The 19,952-nt window shown below is 54.2% G+C and overlaps 6 protein-coding genes across 6 annotated transcripts; 1 reads left to right on the top strand and 5 right to left on the bottom strand.

The window, feature by feature from the left end:
• Positions 1 to 646: 646 nt before the first annotated feature.
• On the bottom strand, positions 647 to 1,228 carry A1O3_05942 (uncharacterized protein; the record flags this gene model as incomplete). The annotated part of the gene is made up of 1 exon (XM_007736062.1): positions 647 to 1,228. The coding sequence occupies one exon, from the start codon at positions 1,226 to 1,228 to the stop codon at positions 647 to 649; it is 582 nt and encodes a 193-aa protein (XP_007734252.1).
• A 5,328-nt stretch (positions 1,229 to 6,556) lies between these two features.
• On the bottom strand, positions 6,557 to 10,269 carry A1O3_05941 (uncharacterized protein; the record flags this gene model as incomplete). The annotated part of the gene is made up of 5 exons (XM_007736061.1): positions 6,557 to 7,287; positions 7,364 to 7,998; positions 8,056 to 9,748; positions 9,802 to 9,984; positions 10,041 to 10,269. The coding sequence occupies 5 exons, from the start codon at positions 10,267 to 10,269 to the stop codon at positions 6,557 to 6,559; spliced, it is 3,471 nt and encodes a 1,156-aa protein (XP_007734251.1).
• Positions 10,270 to 12,561: 2,292 nt separating this feature from the next.
• Positions 12,562 to 12,919, top strand: A1O3_05940 (DNA-directed RNA polymerase I, II, and III subunit RPABC4; the record flags this gene model as incomplete). The annotated part of the gene is made up of 2 exons (XM_007736060.1): positions 12,562 to 12,773; positions 12,895 to 12,919. 2 exons carry the CDS (start codon positions 12,562 to 12,564, stop codon positions 12,917 to 12,919), a joined length of 237 nt encoding a protein of 78 aa, XP_007734250.1.
• A 343-nt stretch (positions 12,920 to 13,262) lies between these two features.
• A1O3_05939 (anthranilate phosphoribosyltransferase) lies at positions 13,263 to 14,537 on the bottom strand (the record flags this gene model as incomplete). Its single annotated transcript, XM_007736059.1, has 1 exon — positions 13,263 to 14,537. One exon carries the CDS (start codon positions 14,535 to 14,537, stop codon positions 13,263 to 13,265), a length of 1,275 nt encoding a protein of 424 aa, XP_007734249.1.
• Positions 14,538 to 15,519: 982 nt separating this feature from the next.
• Positions 15,520 to 17,419, bottom strand: A1O3_05938 (glutamine synthetase; the record flags this gene model as incomplete). The annotated part of the gene is made up of 5 exons (XM_007736058.1): positions 15,520 to 15,550; positions 15,630 to 16,304; positions 16,448 to 16,500; positions 16,616 to 16,872; positions 16,924 to 17,419. The coding sequence occupies 5 exons, from the start codon at positions 17,417 to 17,419 to the stop codon at positions 15,520 to 15,522; spliced, it is 1,512 nt and encodes a 503-aa protein (XP_007734248.1).
• A 914-nt stretch (positions 17,420 to 18,333) lies between these two features.
• On the bottom strand, positions 18,334 to 19,942 carry A1O3_05937 (NAD-dependent aldehyde dehydrogenase; the record flags this gene model as incomplete). Its single annotated transcript, XM_007736057.1, has 4 exons — positions 18,334 to 18,447; positions 18,515 to 18,932; positions 19,006 to 19,478; positions 19,541 to 19,942. 4 exons carry the CDS (start codon positions 19,940 to 19,942, stop codon positions 18,334 to 18,336), a joined length of 1,407 nt encoding a protein of 468 aa, XP_007734247.1.
• Positions 19,943 to 19,952: the final 10 nt, after the last annotated feature.

Here is a 19,952-nt window from a genome sequence, read left to right as displayed (position 1 = left end):
TACGGAGTACTCCGTACGGAGGACAGCATCAGACGTACTAGTGTCGTCAAGGTTCCTCAATGCCATGTCGATAAGAATGGCCTGAAAGCCATACGTGAAGTCAAAAGAAGACAAAAGAAAACAAAAACAATAACAAAACCCATTCCACCCTGGGCGCGTGTTGCTCCTTCCATCGCCGTTGCTTTGGTTTGGTTGATTTGCTAGTCATAGTCATTGGAGTCATGACATGGTTTCGCGTATCGAGGTTCGTCAGTTCATTTTGATCCGAGTCAAAGTCGAGAAGTTCATTCATGGCTTGTTGTTGTTCATTCGTAGCCCGAGCATAAAATGCCCTTTTGGAGTGATCCCACGGGGAGACCTGTCGCCGGTTCAGAGAGTGTGAAATTGATCGTCGAGATCGGGTACTGGCCCTGCAGGGGTGATGACATGTCCATGTGTCGACTCATGGAGGATGCCGTAAACGAGTGTCTTTGCGGGCAGTGTAAAAAAGAGAAAAGGCGGAGCGACAGTGAGGCTTCGTCAAGGCAGCAGAGCTAGCTGCGCCAAGAGTGAAAAGGGAGGTTAGGTGGTCTCGGTTCCAAAAGGGGACATTTTTGCTGGGTCTTCTTTGGCAATTCCTCGTGTTGATGGCGTTGGGTCGACGCCTCTATGCCCGCCGGGGCAGGTGTCGAGCGTGCACGCGGTAGTGAACATGGCCTTGGCTGTTGACTTCGACGTCGCGCTTGGCGGCGCCGCCCGGGCACATGGTCAAGACCAGATCGGAGTCTTGGTCGCAGACCATGGTGCGAGTATCATCGGGGGCATTGTAGGCGGCAGTGCACACGGATTCACCGGCCGGGCAGTCGACGGGCACGCAGGTTGGGTTGTTCGAGTCTCCCTGCAATGAGGGCACAATCTCCATGCCGCCGGCGGAGAAAGGATAGCCGTCAATGTTGGACAGGTCATACGACACCTTGCCGTCGGCCCAGGTGAACTCGAACTGCGAGACCGGTCCAGACGTGGTGGCGTTGGGGGCCAGCTTGATCGAGATACCGACACCCTCTTGGGTGTACTGCTCAGAGAAGCTGCCTTGGAGCAGTTGCATGTTGGCGGTGTAGTCCTGGCCAACGGACGCATAGTAGATGGGGAATCCACAGTTGTTGACCACGGTGGCGGACCCGACAGCCATCACGGCCGGAGCAGAGGCAAGCAGCACGGCTGCGCCAGTCATAACCTTCTTGAATTGCATTGTGGTGGTGTGTTGACGAGGAGCTTGACTCGTAAGGAGAGTGTCACGTCTGGTGTGGATGAAGGAGAGTGATCCTGTGTAAGTACCTAGGTAGGTATAGGGTGGTCAACGTCGACAAAGGGGTCTTTCAGCAAAAGGAATGATGCTGTTCAGAGACCTGCTCGAGGATGTAGAGAGTGGGAGGCTGGAAAAGGATTGACACGAATGGTTCCAAAACCGACCAGAGACAACAGAGAAGGGCCGTGGGTTTAAGTAATTTCAACCACGGCCCTCTGCCATCCACATCAACAAAGCTCGATGCGCCCACAACATCTCAACTCCAGGGCCATGGGACCACAGGATGGATCCTCCTGCATCGGTCAGAGATTTTCGCCCATGCATTGTTAGCGCTTGCAACCGCAACCGCGAGACGGGTGGAGGGTCCTGGACTCCTGGGGCCGTACGTCCAGAATCGACTCCGTAGTGCCGCTGGTGTCAGATTATCCGCACAGGATGGAACCGCCAAATGCATGTCGAGTCGGTGACAAGAGGGTTTGGACAGCTCAATTGCCCATGGCCATGGCCGGCCGTGGGCTAGCCCCTTGCTGGTGGGAAAGGGATGGGCTTGATGGGTATCGCATCCCATCCAGCCTTCGTCCAATAGGGCGTCAAGCGCAACGCCACAAGAGCCAGGTGGCTTTCGGCTAATGCAGGTCGCAATGGGTCCTCCTGAACCAATCCCGGCAGGACAATGTCTTCCGTCCATGGCGACCCGAACAGGGACTGATGCCAGGCACCCAAGCCCGTCGATTGGAAGCTGGACAGAGGCCCGCCTTGAAAATACCGCAGTCCACTCCGGCCAAACTAGGCGGAACATGGGTAGGCTCCAGGTACCGTTCAGGCACCAGCACACCCTCGGACTCAACCCTCCCGCCTGCCCGCTGTTCGCCTGCGTTTACCTCCCACGTGTCAAACGGCAGCGGGGGATGGTTCAAGTATGCTTATCTATGATAGATACCGACCGGCCGCGCTGTGTGTTGTCAATGTACGGATAGTAGAATTGGTCGCACAACGGCATCGCAAGCCACTCTCCTGTCGAGTCATTGGGCGCCACTTGGTGCAAGGAGGCACCGACAGCGACAGGGAAGCACGAAGTCTTGCTCTCTCTTTAGACCGCCGACCGGCGGGGAAGTCTGTCCGAGCACAAAAGGCCCGGTGTGAAAAAGGCTGGTGGTGCTGGTGATTTTCCAGTATGACACGTTCGCCTATCGGGCTGCATATTGTATCCCAGCATCCGTACTGCAACCGCAACCGTAATCCTGGTTGCCGACCCTTCAGACGGAGGCCGTAGAATCTGGAATGGGCTAAGATCTTCGGCAAATCGCAAGGTTTCCAACGGCGTGTGGTGAAAGTTGGTTATCGTCTACCCTGTACCCGAACCAACTCAATGGGGCCGCCGCAGTGGATTGAAGGGCCTTCCGAGGCCTCTCCCGGACCAAGCTAAGAAAGTCCCAATCCTTGGTTGTGAACTTCTTGGTCCTGCGTAAGATATGTCATGACGGCAATGGCGCTGGAGTGACAGGCGGCGTCGGGCTGCATGCACTGCTAAAGTGCCTGCAGGATGTCACTCCAGACAACCTTGCTATGTGCATGGTTATGGTTGCATGGAGGCGATACCGCGCCTCCTACGGAGTACTATAGTACGCTAACGCCTGGTGGTGATGGGACCATCAGGTCTTTCAGAGTACGGAGCACCAGAGCATCTCACTAACTGGTGAGTTCGAAGTGGTTCTGTGCGAGGACATGCGCCGGGCGCATAGTAGAGGGTGGTGTTGGTCCTTTCGATTGGCAGGTGTCTGAATCGTCCAGAATGTAGTATTTCCTGGTAGCCTGAAAAATCTGCGTTTTCAAGGCCTGGGTTTCGAGTCGAGGCCTATGGCGTGGAAGGCAACCCCGGCTCTGCTCACAAACGTTGAGGTACTCGGTAGAAAGTATGGTTACAATGTCCGACCACGAGAACTGGGGGGTTTGGACAATGGACAAGAGATGGTCCTAGAAGGCGGCGGTTACCGTTGATGTCGCTCGCGGGAGTGGTTCACCGAGCATTATCCGTATGCCAGTATTACACCGGAGAGGATGCAAGAGGATGATAGAGTTCAGAGTACAGAGTTAGTATCCGTAGCCCTTGCTTAGGTGCTTACTTTTACTCCCGTACCATAGGAGAGGAGAGTACGGAGTACAGCTTTGTATGCTCTGTATGGCCTAGGTAGAGGATGTGAGCGTGTAGTCACGTGCTATTCCAGTCACATGATTGCCAATACTCGGTTGCCCTAATCTAATCTGATCGGAGCTGATGGAATCCTTCCATCCCAGATGGGGATGGCCGATGGGTTGCCCACACTGGCAATTCTCAATTCTCAATTCTGTCGAGCGAACCCACCACTGAATAATGAATGGAACATGATAGTGGCGCAAAGGGCAAAGGGTTACAGTCTTTGTGGTCCGCATCGAGGAATTTTGCTACCGACTATTACTCTGCAAGCACTCTGTATGGTCTGGAGCACCTATGGAGGGCTGACAGCCTGACACTGTGCTGGTGGGCTTTGCTTCTTGTTGCTCCGTCTAAGTTTTGCACGGTCTACGGAACACAGTCCCAGATCGGATGCTCGACTCGACACAGACGCAGACACAGACACAGACACCGTACGAGTATACTCGGTCCTGACTGACACGAGTGAACAGCGCCCCTTCGTTCATCCATCCCTTGATCTTCTTCTGCCGAAGTGCCGACGACTCGACGACGCTTGGATCACCTCACAATCCGTACTTTCGCTTGTCCACGATCCTTGTTCTAACCATGTGCCTGGCTATACCCGTGCTCCGGTTCCAAAGCACGGAGGACCCTTGATTCAAGTGCACGAGCTGCCCTTACAGAGGATGATGTCGGTGGAAAACTCAATGCACGACGACGTCGAGGGTGAAAACCAACTACCGGTCACAAGCCACCCCAACCACCCTGGTACCTATCTAGTAGGATTTATCATGCATCATCTCTGCCACTCATGGTGCTGTGAATCAACATCCGTCGCATGAACGGATGGAATGAATCTGGCTGCCTCTTCCGCCTTCCGCCATGGCCTAACAGAGTACGGAGTCGTTTCTCATCCTTCACACCATGATACAAGATACACAGTCTCTGCCAAGCCCCGAAAACCAGCCAGGCACCCATGTTGTATACTCTGTACCAGTGTACTCCGTACTCTGAAGCTCCATACCTGCGGTGGGTACAAGGATTGTGTTCTACGGTCAACTATCGATTTTTCTGTTATGCAGGTTCGCCGTAAGTGCCTTTCCTTTTGCAGTAACCGGTATAGAGAATACTCCCCAGCCACCATCCCCGAGCCACTGAGAATCTCAACCGCTGTCTGCCATCTTGACACAAGCTGGCTTGCCTTCCGAACCGCTACCCTGGGAGCTGTCACCGCGGTTCACATGCTTGCTTTTGCATCTGACTCGCCGAGATTTCTCACTTGACCACCTGATTGACGGAGTTGTTCTGATTTCTATCCTTTGCTTTGGTACGCACTAGCTCAATCCAGTCGTTCTACTTGGTCGACAGCCTGTCTGGACTGTGGCCTTCCATTGCCCTGACGCTACTCACTGGTGTTGATTAGTTTGGTCTCTCCTGGTCTGTCCAATCGCATGTCGATTCCTTCGACGAGCGGAACGAGGTCAACCGGTGGAGAGCACCTCATTGAATCAGCTATACCGAGTACTCGAGGTCTTCTTTGCAACTTGCCAACAAACTAGCAGGTTGGCGTTGCTTAGACAGGACACTGTCGCAAGAGTGTTCCGGCATGTCCTCCGAAACTGCGACCATTACCCGAATCTGGTGGCAGGCCATTGTCCGGCATTGCTATTATCGATTGACGAGCTGCATAGTGTCGCCGGCGGTCCGACGCCAATACCATACCCAAGCGGGGCCGTCAAAAACACCAGGGAAGTCTTTGAGTTGTCCGGCCAAAAGCAAAACCGGCGCGGCTGTTCTGTCGCAGTTTTCCTCGCTGGCGACGCAAGGGGACCTTGTCCCAGAAGGGCGCATGACTCGACTTCCCGTCCAAACTGTTGGGAAGTATGCGACAAGCCGGAGTGGTTGATCCCATACAGAGTGGGAGGAGATCTGGTCATTCCATTGGCCAGGACCTTCCTGCCTGGGAGATACCATGCAGTCTGACGGCCAACATTCCGGCTGGAGGAACACCTGCTCGGTCATACCATGGCTACGACCGGCTAGCCGACCACCACTGGTCGTCTCTTCGATCCTGAACATGCTCTTTTGCGCTCCTCCTTCTCGACACTATGTCGAGCTCGGAGATCCTGATGAAATGCCCTCCCACAGATAAACCTAGACTCAGGATTGGAAGTTGGTCGTCCCGTAGTCAGGCTGGATTGACCGGGACCGGTAAGAAACTTCAGACCGACGATGCACGCATCAAAGTCTAGCAGGATGTTCGACCAGACTCAGGATTGGAAGTTGGTCGTCCCGTAGTCGGGCTGGATTGACCGGGACCGGTAAGAAACCTCAGACCGACGATGCACACATCCTGTGTCCAAGTCTAGCAGAATGTTCGGAAGGCTTGGTCGAGAGCTCCTTGTCCAACCAAATTGGAAGGGCACCGATCGAATAGATGTTTCCTCAACGTGAGTCAATGCAACTCGCAATCCGAGACTAACCGTGACGGTGACCCCGTGCGCTCTCTCCGCCTCCGCGAACACCTCCGCGCCCAATTCACCCAATCCGCCCAATTACGGCTTTCATGATCGGCGATCCGGACCGGATCAAGTATTATCCTGCCCCGGATGAAAATGAAAATGAACATGAACATGAAAATGAACATGTTCCCACCGATGCTTTCCAGCATATAGTCCTATGTGTAGCTTCGGCTTCAGCTTCAGCTTCAGGCGGTCTCTGTTCCATCTCCATGTGGACGGGCCAGCTAGTTATTCTGAATATCGAATATCGAATATATATATGAAGATACATGGCCTAGGCTGAACAGGTGGAAACTCTCAATTCTCAATTCCCAAGTCCCGTCCCAGGTCCACCTCCTAACATACATATCATATACCTATAGCGTATAGTCCACCTCGACCTATTAAAGGTTGAAATGTTCCATGTCCGCTATAGTCAAAGAACAAGGCTGGGAATGTGCCTAAGTTTGACACCACCACCACTCCAGCCAGAGGTAGATAGATGAGGAAAGAGATACTCGCATGGTAGTTCCATTGCCACTGTTGCCGCCCGCCATAGCTAAACCGGTATCTCGTGGGCCAGTCAACTCACTGAGCCTAGGGCTCAAGATCATCTGGTATTGGTCCATCATCCAAGGGTCCCAAACCTGGTAAACACAAAGGGAGCTGGAGGTGAGGGCGGTTCAAGGATTGGAATCTTTGCGTGAACCTGGCATCTCGGTCAATGACCAAAGCCGCCTCGGTGGCCTTGCGGTCAGATGCACAATAGTATCGCGGAGACCGTCGAGTGAGAATGATTCGGATCTTCTCGTCCTGCTCGGATTGCCATCTGACGCTCGAAGACGTGTGTCGGAGGTCAATGTGGCTGGGCACGCTGAGTAATTCCAACGATGTTATATTATCAGTGCCGCCGGCTGTCGACGCGACTGAAAGTTCCAACATTTGTGGGGTGTTCTTGTGAGTGATGATGGCGGAGGTTGCACTCTGCTCCGAATGATCCAGGCACACCACGTCGTTTCGCAAGGGAGGCATCCGAAAAGGCAGCTGGACTTTCTTCGAATCGGTTGACGGTGCCAATTCCTCCTCTGCCATTCGCTTTCGGACCACTGGCCGTGCGCTCGTGGGAGGACTTGTAGATTCACCTGAGCCCAAAGCATTCAGAACGCCGGGACTGGCTGGTAGGGGATGGATGGCAGGCCATGCTTGCGAATAATGCTTCACGGTGTAAAAGTTGCCGCACTCGGAGAAGCCAATCTCGAAGTCAACATCACAAGCGGCGGGATGTCCTAGGGCAGGAAACGCGGCCAGCATGGTCAATTGGGGCGTGTCTGTTGATCGTCAGAACATTCCCCTGTTTGTCGCTGCGTCCAGCGTCCAGCGTCCAGGTGTTGGGTCAAAACATACCTTGGGCAAAGTGCCAGCTGAAAATGTGCTGCTTCCAGACGAAAAGGGCGATTTGGAGATAATGGTGTAGGACAGGCGCGACATAGGAATGACGCTCCATTTGCATATGATTTAAGAGCAAGGCCTGACAGACAGAGTCCTCGCAGCAAAGCCTGTATGCCCCAATGTTGCTGGACATGTGTAGGAGATCGTAGTCATGAAAGATCACAAACTTCTCGTCTGGCGAGAAGAGAACTTGGTAATAGTATTCAAGACCGTTAAACATGCGGGATCCATCCCAATTGGAGGATTGGCGGTCCAGGAGCTGCGTTTCCAGCGTGCATGAGCATACGTCGGCCTCGGTTGTATCTTCCTCGGAAGGTTGGATGCAGACGACTGTCCTCAAAAGGGCAATCCTCGTCAAGCTGTCGCTGATGGCTACTGGAATGCCGATCTTGTCATATCTCAAGGATTGCCGTAAGCGTAACGAGACCTCATTCGCGCACAGGGGAACCGTCGTAGCGGATCTTCTGACCGGTTGTCCACTGATGTCAAATATCTCATATAGAGCGTTCCATCCCTCACAGGAGTGTAGAAGTTGCTCCACCCTCTCCGCGCTCTGGACATGACCCGTCCTCCAGAGTTGGCAAAATTCTCTGCGAGACAGGTCAGTGGCGAAAGCTTCTTCGACCAAGGAGGATGCGAGCCTTTACCTGCTCGGGCACACGGTCACCGTCGCCAATCTGGTCAAGTCTATCGACGTTTTGGATACTGTCCAAAGCAGCTCGCCCTCGTCACGTATTTCGGCGGGCGAGTCCATTTTGATGCCTTGGACTGCCAGAGCAGCCGTTTGGTGGAAAAACCTGCTGGGTGTAAATGCCGTGATATCGTTCCATATCTCCGCCGGATTGGTCGACAGAGCTGCATCCCAGGCTGAGGTAACGGAGCCTAGGTCCTGAGCAAACTCTTGTAGGTCGGAAAGAACGGCCTTCAGATTCAAATCTAAGACATGACTGAACCGGTCGGACAACTGCCGGGATCGCTCCTGGAGAGCGCGAATGGTGATGGTCCCCATGGAACAAGTGTATACCGCTTCCAGCCAGACCATCAAGGTGAGGGGCGTGGCCAAGAAGGTTCTCAGCACACTTAGAAAGTCCGCTCGAGATTGAGCCGCGTCGCCGTCATCGACCAGGGAAAGGGCTGCGCACATATGGTGGAACCAAGATTCACACGAGTACGGTAGTAAGGGAACGGTATCGTCGATTGATTGGGATTGGAAAGTCCCAATCGTAATAGAAAGCGGCTGAGCAGGTACGGCAAACATCAAATAGCGCAAACAGTGCATGGCGATCGAGGCATGTGCCTGCTCGCCTGATTGGACGTAGTTCAAACCACTGGATCCCGTCGCTTTCGCTTCCAGGACGAACTCTCTTGCTGTCTGGTGAATGAAGTGAAAGGTCTGGTCGCTCCGCATCTCTAGCAGACCCGCGGTGGTTAATTGAATGGCGCTCTCGATTTCAGGTACTAGATCGAGCTCAGAGGAGAGAGCACACGGATCCCTGAATGCACCTTGAAGTTCGACTGCTCTCAAGGGACTGGAAGCGTGTGCAATCCACATGAATGACTTCATGGCCAGGTCCTGAGACGCCTCGTCTGATTTGGTGATGATGGAGAATATCCTGCAGTACATCTCGTGGAGCCCCTTTGGAGTGGTTCTGAATATGGCATCCTGACGAGATCTGAGTGTCAGAGCTGGAGAATGAAGGTAGGTAACCATGAGTTTGGCCCACAGGAACATCCCTTCAGCCCGTTGAAGGAGGTGCTCAACAAGATCCTCGGTATTTGTTCCCTGGGGTATGAGTTGATCGTCTTGAAGTTCTTGCAACCCACGGTGAAGATAGACAGCGATGTCTGTATCGGTGACCTCTCTGGACATCTGGATTGTCTGTGGCTCACCCAGTCTGCGATGAAGGTATGCCACATTCGGGCGACTGAATAGCAGCAGCCTCAGGTCCGGCCCACCACCCCGGAGATTGCACAAGTCTCGCAAGAGGGCATTCGGTTCGGTGCATTCGTCAATTCCGTCCAGGAGGATTGTCGTCGGCGGCAGAATCTGCAGGCACAGGCCCAGCAAATCCAGTAGTTCTTGGTGGGATGCAGAATGACCGCTTTTGGCGAGCGCAAGTGAGAAGGCACTGCTGATATTTTCCAAGCTTTTGTGTTCACTGAAGAGCTGCGCCAGGAGTGCTCTGTAAGCCTCGGTGCTGGACGATGCTGCAGCATTTTCATGGCTGAAGAAATAGTAGCATATCGCCTCGGTCGGCATCTGCTGGCTCTCGTCGCGCCGAGAGAGCAGTTCTTGAATCGTTGAAGCAGCAAGGATGCTCTTTCCCCATCCAGGGTTTCCTGTCCAGTTTAGACTCTCGACGAACAATACGGCCGGTGGAACAACGACGCACCTCGAACCCATAGTATGGAAGGCTTGCCGTCAGGTGGCCCGTCGTCATCCCGCCACGAGGTGAATTTCGGCTGTCGAAACAACCATTCGGCTGTATCTTCCTCCTTCGTATTCAAGTGCCGATCAAGGACACTTTTGTTGTCATCCGCTCGAAGCCAGCGGAAGACATGCTGCAAAAAAACCTCTGGGTCCGTTAGCACATTTCCACATGCCCGGAGAACGAGTATAAAGGCTCCTCACGCCAACTCTGCGACTTGATATCTTGTGACAGTTCTGATGTCATTGCCATGAGCCGCCTCTGCTCCTCCTGCTCAGCCTTCTTTAGGATTTCGGCGATATTTGCCTTATCTTGCAGGTCGGAAAGAAAAGCCCACTGCGTTTCATCGTGCACAACCTTTTGATGGAATCGCATCCGCTCAAGGATCTCTCCGAATCGCACGTCGAATGACTTGAAGAAAAGATCTCCCATGACCACCGGGGTTCGCCTTACTACTGCTATAGATTAGTGGTTCTGCATCGTCAACATTGAACTGTCAATGTACTCACTGCCATTTTGAGTGGTGAACACCCGGGACACGGCTCGAAAGAATGAGAAAAGGTCGACGTAGAAAATCCTAAGCGATGTCTCCAGCCTAGGTTTCATTTTGAACATGGGGCTCCTTGAGAATCTGATTAGGTCCTGGTACTGTGGCAGGACTGCGCTGATCTGTTCGATGTGTAGTGTTAGTTTGTCGAAGAATGTGACAAAGTGGCTGGCGAGCTGCCAATATCGTCAGCCATGCGGACCGCAACTTGGGTGTCAGCTCAGAACCCTCACTTTCAGAACCAGATGAAACGCTCCGAGTGCGATATTGGCAAATTCAGGATGAGCAGCACACAGAATCTCCATGACTTTGAAGTAAGGAGCCAAATTTTCACTGAAATCCTTGATTCTTCGCATCATAGGCAGCCCTCTTCGCTTGGCTTTTGTGATGACATCGAACTTTTGACACGAGGCTAGGAGCTCATCGGGGGAATTACAGGTCAGGAAACCTTTCGTTTTCTGAAAGCTCGGCAAGAAACTGATCCCGTACTTCCCAAAACAGGGAGGAAAGCGCATCCCGCCTTGCACCATTGGTGTCAGGAGCGAGTTCGGGCATGGCGGACGGCGATGGTAATAGAGAAACAATGTAGAGGATCAAGCCAGGACAGTAACTTAGAACAAGGCTTAAGAGTAGTTGAAAATGCGGTCCAATAGGGAAGCCCTCTGAGGAAAGATTGATTGCTTAGTCCCTTCAGGCAAAGATCCAGGAGAGGCTCAGGAGGCTAAGGGGCCTCTTAGGTGCCTCTTAGGTGCCTCTCAATGTGACTGTAAAAAAGAGTGTTGCAGGCGATCGGCCGTGAAAGAAGAGATGGCTGTTAGTGCCTTTGGGGAGATAAGGTCTGAGATAAAGGTCTGAGGCGAAGGTGTAACCGTACATAGATACGCCTTGACCATGGTTGGTGTATGCCTTGAACATAGTTGGCGTATGCCTTGAACGTGGTTGGTGCGAACCCTTGCAACTCGACTCACCCCCTCCTTTCACAGCCACCGCCACCGCTGTAGCCACCGCCTCAATTGCAAGGATCCTAGCCACTGGAGTCCCAGGTAAATATTCGCTAACAGCGTGGCACGTTTTAATTGGAGGCTCGACCTATTGGAGGCTCGACTTTTGCGCGTTGTCCTGGTATGCTAACTTGATTCAGCAAAACCGCAATCGCTAGACAGGAAGAGCGCATTGGAAACATTCGGGCGATTCATGCTGGCTTAGGAGGCTTTCAACCCCCTCCTGGTAGGTACCTAGGTACCTAGCTACCTAGAGCGCTCTCACGGCGGAGTAGGTAAGTTGGTAAGTGTCACGGTTTTGATAGGCAACCACGTGACGAGCGCGTGGTTGCACCTGGCACGTGACTGACATCGCCGCTCGGTGCGTGCATATCTCACACCTCGCGGCCTCTCAACTCCTTACGAGTTGGGTGTTCTACAATTTACTCTTTTATGTGCATCTCTTGCTCGATCCGTGAGAGTAAGTTGGTAAGTTAGTATGCGACTGACTCTCAGAGAGGCTGGGCCGAGAGTATTTTCGCCCGCGTCATTGCATTAGCTGCAGACTCGATGCTGAGCCTACCGTACTCGTAGGCCTTCTCAGAAATGCTGGAGAGCTGCGGCTTGCGGGTCCTTTGCTGTTTGACCGTTTCACTCGCGAGCTGCTAGGCCGGGCTGTGTGATTGTACGGAGGACTCACTATTTATGAACGAGATTCGAGAACTCGTTAGACCATATACTAAGCGCATTGTATGAAGTATATACGACGCGTCTTGTTAGTACTTCGACGTCTGTATAAGCCTTGGTAAGTGGTAAGGTCTTAGAGCACCTGCCTTATACTGAAGTGGGAGCCTGGCACGTGATATCAGCTGCAGTCACGTGATGTGCCGATTGCCACTAAAACTTTTTGGCCTGCGCTGTATTACGCTGCGCCGGATTTGTCACCGCGAACAAATTCATTCCAGAAGACTAACATACTCATACTCTTTTCCTCTCTCCGCTAGACATCAAGGTAGACATCAGCAACGATATCTCATCACTATCCATCACAGCCGAAGGTATCTCATCTCGTGTTGGTTGACCGCTCTTCGCATCTCCAAGAAACCCAGACCTGAGACCTCCGACCTCAGACCTCAGACTCAAACCCACACCGCAAACCCCAGACCTCAAACCTCAGACCTCCCGTCCATTTCCACCATGTCCGGTCAACGAGAAGCCTACACGCTGCCCACGCAGACCGGCGGCTTGAATCAGTTTGCTTCGGGCTTTGCTGCGGGCGACGCATCGGGCGGTCCGACCGTGCAATACGTGTGTGGCGAATGCGCAGCGAAAGTCAGCCTCGGGAGAGGCGATGCGATCCGATGCAGCATGTGCGGACACAGAGTGCTCTACAAGGAGAGAACGAAGCGGTATGGCGACCAACCCAACAGCCCAGCCCAACCCTGCCCAGCTTAACCCAACCTAGCCCAGCCCAACCGAGCCTAACCCCCGAGAATTCCCTTCGTGAGCGCTCACTGACGGAGAATTTAGTATGGTCCAGTTCGAAGCTCGGTGATGACGGTGACGCTGACGGTGACGCACGATCGAACTCAATGACCGAGTGCGAGATCAGCCGTCAAGGCTGGGCCCGCCGGGTCAGGTTATGAATTTGAATTGCGATGGGCTTTCTTTGCATAGCGATGGCGTACGATAAGGACTTCTTCTGCGTGGATGGCTGAGGCTTGGAGAGGGGGGATCAAGTCGGAGGAAGCGATCGAGTGATCACGCGGCCCTGATAATTGATCACAGATACAGATACATGGGAAAAATGACAATTTTGACCGAATATCTTGATGCTTTTGAGTTGGCCGCCTTAGCCGCTCCTCCATCTATTATAGCCTCCTTAGCCCCTCCATCTATTATAGCCTGTTGGTAAAGTCTATGAATTTCTGGAACTCGTCCAAGGCTTTCCCGCTTTCTATGCACCAACGGGCTTTTCTCACCCCCTCTTTCCATCGACCTCCAGCCGGCCCTCGCTCCTTGATGACCTCGCCACTCTCGCAGCTATCAGCCTCGCAGGCGCCGCTCACCACCAAGAGGGCCGCGACGTTCATCAGGACGAAGTGCAGGACCGGGTCGTCGGGACTTCTCTCGTTGCGCAGGATGCTCATGAGCACTTCGGCATTCTGTCTGGGCAGTTTGCCGCCGCCGACCTCGGATAAAGGGTGTCGAGGAAGCCCGAAGTCGGCCGGTTCAATCACGAACTTTTCCACCTGGGCCACGTATGGCGCAGGGGCCTCATCGTCGCTGGTGCCCTCGTCGTCCTCGTCGTCCGGGCCGCCGCGATCTTGATATTTCGGATTCACCGACTCTCGTAATAACCAGCAGTTCGTCTTCCCAGCACAGCTGATCTCGTCCAGGTCTTCCTGGCCGCACACCACCAAGGCCTTGGTGGCGCCTGACAGCAGCAACGCTTGCGCATAGATTGGCCCCAGTTCTTGATACGCCACTCCATAGAGACGGGTTTCGATGTGCGAGTCGACGGGATTGGCCAGAGGACCCATCAGATTGAAGATGGTGCGTAGGCCCAGTTCTCGCCGCACCGTCGCCGCGTATCTCATGCCTGGGTGGAAATTCGGGGCCAGGAGAAAGGTGTAGTTGGTGTGCTCATAGACCTCGGGGAGGTGTTCGGCCGTCAGGGCTTCGATCTTGGGCGGCCGCGGAGAAATCGCGTTGAGTACATCTGCCGATCCGGACATGGAGGTTTGAGCGCGGTTGCCATGCTTGGCCATCAGCAAGATCGGCGACGCGATGATCGAAGCCGTCGTCGAGATGTTGAACGTGGAATGGGCGTCTCCGCCCGTGCCAGCAATGTCACAGAGCCCTCCGCGGTATTCGCCCAGCCCGCGCTTTCGCTTGCCCACCACCTTTTTCAATTTTTGCTTGTCCACATGCACCGCCGCGTCTCGCATCGCCTCGGCGCATTTGGCAATCACATCGGGGTGTCGGTCCTTGCCGGTCGAGTGCAGGAGAGTCAGCAGCGCCGCCAGCTGCGTTCCGTTGAGCCGGTCCTCAAACGACCTCGAAAAGGCGAGTGCGATGTCTTCGGCGCCGACGTAGTTGTCCTGCGGCGCGGGCGCCGACAATTTTTTCAGTAGAGGCGCAATCGAGACATGTCTGGGAGAAGTGGCCATGGTTGAAGCTGGGTGGTTGTGGCTGTGGCTGTGGCCTGCGACCGAGGGAGCGATGGAGTAAGCCCAAATAGTGAGGTTGTACGACTTATGGCCTATCTACCTCCAAAACAAAGCACAATCCGAGTCAATGGGCTGTGACTCCCGGGGTGTGAGCAGCATACAGTCAAGAGTCACCAGTGAGTGTCAGTGTCATTCTTCTCCGCATTTTTACTGGGCTGAGGAGGTTCTCCCTCCTGCTAATCCTTCGCTAAGAGCGGCAGCGGAAAACACCCGAAATGGAAATGGACTCTAGAATCCACCACAGTTCAGTACAAAGCAGCGACACGTGTGACCAGGGAAACTTCTGCTTCGCCGTTTCAACGTTCAACGACTCTGCTTCCTGACTCAACCACGATCCTCGTCGTGACCACGCTCCTCTTCCATTTGACTAGTCCATACAGTCCCCCGTTGCAGTCCTTGGCAGCCTCGCCGAAGTTGCAAGTTGCTCGACCCCGCCCCTAGACCGCCTTTATCTATGGTCTATGGTCGTTGATGCAGCCTAGAGAAATGAGCATGCTGTTTGCATAGCCTGGTACGGATACTCTGTACGGATACAAGCCTCAGTCCCGGCGATCATGATCATATACGGATACTGTACTATATACTCTATACTCTGTACTCTGTACGGACATTGACCTTAGTACTGGAGCGCTCAAACCAATAACTGCGTACGACTCGAACCGCGCTGTGGGTCGTGGATCGCGAGTCGTGGGTCGCTACAACGCGGAACTTTGTGTAATTGGATCCTGAACTTCCACTGCCCGTCTGTTGTTTGCCGTCTGATGTTTGCCGTCTGTGTTTGCTATCTGTACTCAAGGCTGGGGACCAGACACATGTGACATGCGATATGCATATCTTCGTCTCTTCTCAGATATATCAATGTGCATGGCAATATAAATTGTCTGATATTAGGATTCGGATTTTGACTTTCACTTGTCCCATATCAAACAGTCTCGATGTAGCGGCGAAACTCCCTGGAGAAGTGGTGTTAGAGTTAGAATTGGAGATAGAAGCAGGATCAGAAGCGGAGGAAGAATCAAAGCTTGGACATACCAGTCCGTGACCGATTCTCTGAACACTCGAATCTCATGGTCTCTGGAGGCGGCGAAAAAGTCGACAAAGTCAGGAGGGAACAAGTCGCGGGCCACGCTGGCGGGGGCGCGGAATCTGGCATTGGCGGCCGCAAGGCTGTCGGGCAAGCGTTCGGGCGTGTCGGTGCGCACGGCGGTGGGCGGGACGGGGATGGCGAGTTTCTTCCGGATCCCTCGCAGGCCGGCGGCCACGATGGCCGTCAGGGCGTAGTGCGGGTGCAGGTCGGCGCCGGGGATGCGGCACTCGAGCCGGGTGGCCTGCGGGCTGGACACGGGCGGCGCGATCAGCCGGATCGACGACCGGCGGTCCTCCAGCCCCCAGCTGATGTCGACCGGCGCCCAGTAGTTCTCGACCAGGCGCTTGTACGAGTTGACCGTCGGCGCCAGCATCGGCATCATGTCTGGAAGCGCCTCCAGCACCCCGGCCAGGAAGTGCCGGCCCAGGTCGGAGACGTGCTCGACGTCGCTCCACGGCGCGTCTGGGTCGGCCGACCCTCGCGCGAACAGGTTGCTTCCCGTCGCCGCGTCGCACAGTGAAATGTGGATGTGGCCCGAGTTGCCTGGTAGGCCAGTCGTCGGCTTGGCCATGAAACACGGTGTGATGTCGTAGTCGACCCCGATGGACTTGGTGAGATACCTGGAAAGAAAGAGACACGAGAAGGTCAGGAGCGCGGGGTCAGGGAAAAGAACAAAACCAAATCCAAAACCAAACCACAAGGCAAGGATTTCTGTTTCTGCTTTCGCCTCTGCTTCGGCTTCTGCTTGAGGACTGAGACTTACTTGAACAATGTCACCCGATCCGCCATCTCCTGTGTATCTGTCACGGCCAATGCCTCGTCTGCATCAGCATCATCCCTATCGGTATCCGGCGTACAAGAAGAGAGGAGGGGAGTAAGTGTGTGTATAGGGGTGTCTATATGTGCGTGCCAGAATATGTATAGTACTTACAGCCTCAAACACCCCCGGCCCGCTCTCCGTATGCCACCCCTCCACATTACACTTGAACCGGGAAGCTTGATCGAAGATATCGTGAAAGTAGCCCTTATTCGCCGCTTGTCTGGTGAGACTGTATCCGAACATGCCTTGGGTCAGAGGTCGAAGGGCGCCCGGGGTATTTCTGTCCAAGAACGCAGCAAGATCCCGCCTTTGCCCTTGACCGTAGCCATCCTCGGCCGGGGTCTGGAAGTTCATAAACTCGAGTTCCACTGTTTGATGGCGTTAGTATGGGAGGGTTGCAAAGATCCTCTGCTGCATACCTCCCGCTCTCGCAGAGTACCCGAGTTTCTGGAGTTTGTCATTGATGGAGCGCAGCATGCCGCGCCCATCAGCGTGGACAGGCACGCCAGAGGCCGAGTTGAAGCGGAGCAGGAAAAAGGGAATATCGTCCTCCCACGGAATGCGCCTGAACGAGCCGAGGTCGACGACGGCGATGAAATCTGCATAGCCTATCTCGGCCGGAGTAGGATTTGGATCAGAGGTGGCGGTGGCTGTGGCGGTGCTCGTGTACAGCACGTCGTGCATGTCCCAGCCGAAGATGGCCGAGCTCATACCAAAGCCGTGGCCGAGGCTGGCCAGGAACTTGTCCTTGGACATGAGCTTGCCGCGCAATACGCCGTCGCTGTCGATGCCGGCCACTTTCACCTTGGAGTCGTTTTGGAGTAGTTCCGAAATGTTCATGTTGGTGGCGATGGTCGTCGTTGCGGCTGGCCTGGGTATTGGTATAGTGGTGCTGCGTTCTGGAAGTTCCTCCATTGCTTCAACAGAGATGGAAGGATTGGATGTTGACCTGACCTTGACCTTGACCTAGGTGCTTGTATCGTCGCTATCTTTCAAAAGATACTAGGTATTTGGGTCAACTAACACTGATACGGAAGCCGAGAGAGCGAAGGGGGGGAGGGGGAAGAGACAGAGAATGAAGGGAGAGAGACGAGTCCCATGGCTGCCTACTAGACATAGAGGGACTTGAAAGGACGGTCCTTGAGGGACCAGGTATCCGTACGTATTGCATACTGATACTGTGTGGTCCAATATCAGGATACTGATTAGGTCGGTAGTCACCCAGTGATGATATCCGATATACTGTATCTGCTACTGATGGGGTCGAGTGAACGTTAACCGCGCCGACTACCTAGATAAGGTATACAGGACTATACGGTACCATACGGTAATATGGGGTGATCCACACCGCGGTCCGTCACACGATTGGGTCAAGTCAAGCGGCCCGCCCTTCACTTACCCTTTCCGAGAGCCTGATACCGACTTACCTAAACCCAGACCGTCCGGTACTGTTACGAGCGGTGCGCCTATCTCCGGTCCTTGTAGGGACGGGGTAGTAGGTAGCGAGGTACCTACTAGGGAGGTACCTATTATAGAGATACCTATCCCTCCTTCACCTAGCTAGGTATCCCATCTGATATATACCTGGTAACGGAAAGGAGGCAAGGGAGTTTACGGAACGCAAGCTGGCCGAATTGGACAAGTATGACGAGATGGTGGAGAGGATCGAGTGCCTCCAGGCCGATATAGAGAATGGGAACATGCCCATCGATGCAATCGTCACAGTACTTGGAGAATCCAATGTCACGGGTTTGGAAAAGCCTGATTGATTTGGTTTATGGTTTTGGCATTTCTCGCCGAGACTCTCCTCCATGTGGGTGACATGAAATCTACCCCTGTGACTCTTTGATATGGTAGCTTTTCAATTTGTAGAAAGCATCAAACGCCTTCGGCCCTAGGGTACAACCAAGTCCAGAATTCTTCCATCCGGTCCAGGCTAGGTCCTATAATGTAGCCGTGTCAGTGAATACTTGACTCTCGCGGGAAACAAACGCTATACTGGGAGCTTACCGGGCTCGGGTAGTCGCAGCGATTGATGAACACGGTGCCCGCCTCGAGTTGTTCCATGATTTCTTCGCCACGCGCAATATCTTGGGTCCACACGCTGGCGGTCAGTCCGTAGGTGCTGTCATTCATGTACGCAATGGCCTCGTCGTCACTGGTCACTCGGGCCACGGGAATCACGGGCCCGAACGTCTCTTCCTGCATGACAAGCATATCATGTGATACGTTCGTCAGGATGACGGGAGCCACATAGTTGCCTGCATCTGTCTTGGGAAGACTTTGGAACGTCGGGTTGGGAGGAGTCACGTCGACCGCTCCCTTCGACAGCGCGTCGTCGATCTGGGCCTGGATCGACCTCTTAGCCGCCGCCGAAATCACTGGGCCGACGTTTGTAGACAGGTCGAATGGGTTGCCGAGTTTGTAGCTAGACTTCCTTGTCAGCGTCGGCACTATCCAGAACGCACCAAGAACTCAGGGTGCAAGTACGGTGTGCTCACCTCCGAAGCTCTTCTTGCAGAGCCTGGACCAAGGCGTCATGGATGTCGTCATGTGCGTAGACCCGCTCCACGGCGCAGCAGCTTTGCCCCGAGTTGAACACGGCTCCGTCCACGAGCTGCGCGGCAACATACTTCACATCAGCGTCAGGCCGCACGTAAGCCGGGTCGTTCCCTCCCAGCTCGAGGTTCAGCGGCACAATCCGGCTGGCCGTGGCTTCGCGAAGCGCCAGTCCCACGGAAGTAGAGCCGGTGAATGTGACCAGGCCCAGCCCGGGCAATTTGACCAGCTCGTTCAGTGTCTGAGGGTCGCCGGACTGGATGACTTGAAGAACGCCGTCTGGCAGCCCAGCCTCGTGGAATATGTCTGCAATCCGTTCGCCAACCAGCGGCACCTGGGGCGACGGCTTCAGCAAAACCGAGTTCCCGCTGAGCAGTGCTGGGACAAGCGCATTGACGAGGATCAAGTATGGGAACTGCCACATTGGTCAGTGTGGCTCAATTCGAGAGTGCGGCCGTTTCGACCAGGTCTACCTACATTCCATGCAAACACCACCAATGTAGGCCCGACTGGCTCTTTCTTGACCCAGCGGCGGAAACCGGCCTCCTGTTCGCCCGGGATCTCTCTCAGTGCCTCCTCAGCGGTCCTGAACAAGTAGTCTGCCCGTTTCCCCATCGTCTCGATTTCTTTGCCGCTGTACGCAACAGGGCGCCCCATCTGCGTCGTGAGCTCGTAGCCTAGCTGCTCTTTCCGCTGTTGAATAAGACCAAGGCCTTTACGGATGATGCTGGTCCTCTCGGCGAGGGGCACTCGCTTCCACCCAAGGAAAGCATCCTGGGACGCCTGTACAATCTGCGAGGCCTCCTTGAGAGATGTTCCTTGAACTTCGGCCACAACTTGTTGCGTGGCTGGAGAAATCGTGCGAATGACTTCGGCCATCTTGGTTTTG

The sequence above is a fragment of the Capronia epimyces genome (assembly GCF_000585565.1).
Source record: "Capronia epimyces CBS 606.96 chromosome Unknown aczIQ-supercont1.4, whole genome shotgun sequence".
Lineage (NCBI taxonomy): Eukaryota > Fungi > Ascomycota > Eurotiomycetes > Chaetothyriales > Herpotrichiellaceae > Capronia > Capronia epimyces.
Note: the sequence above shows the minus strand (reverse complement) of the source record. Positions and strands in the feature narration are given on the sequence as shown.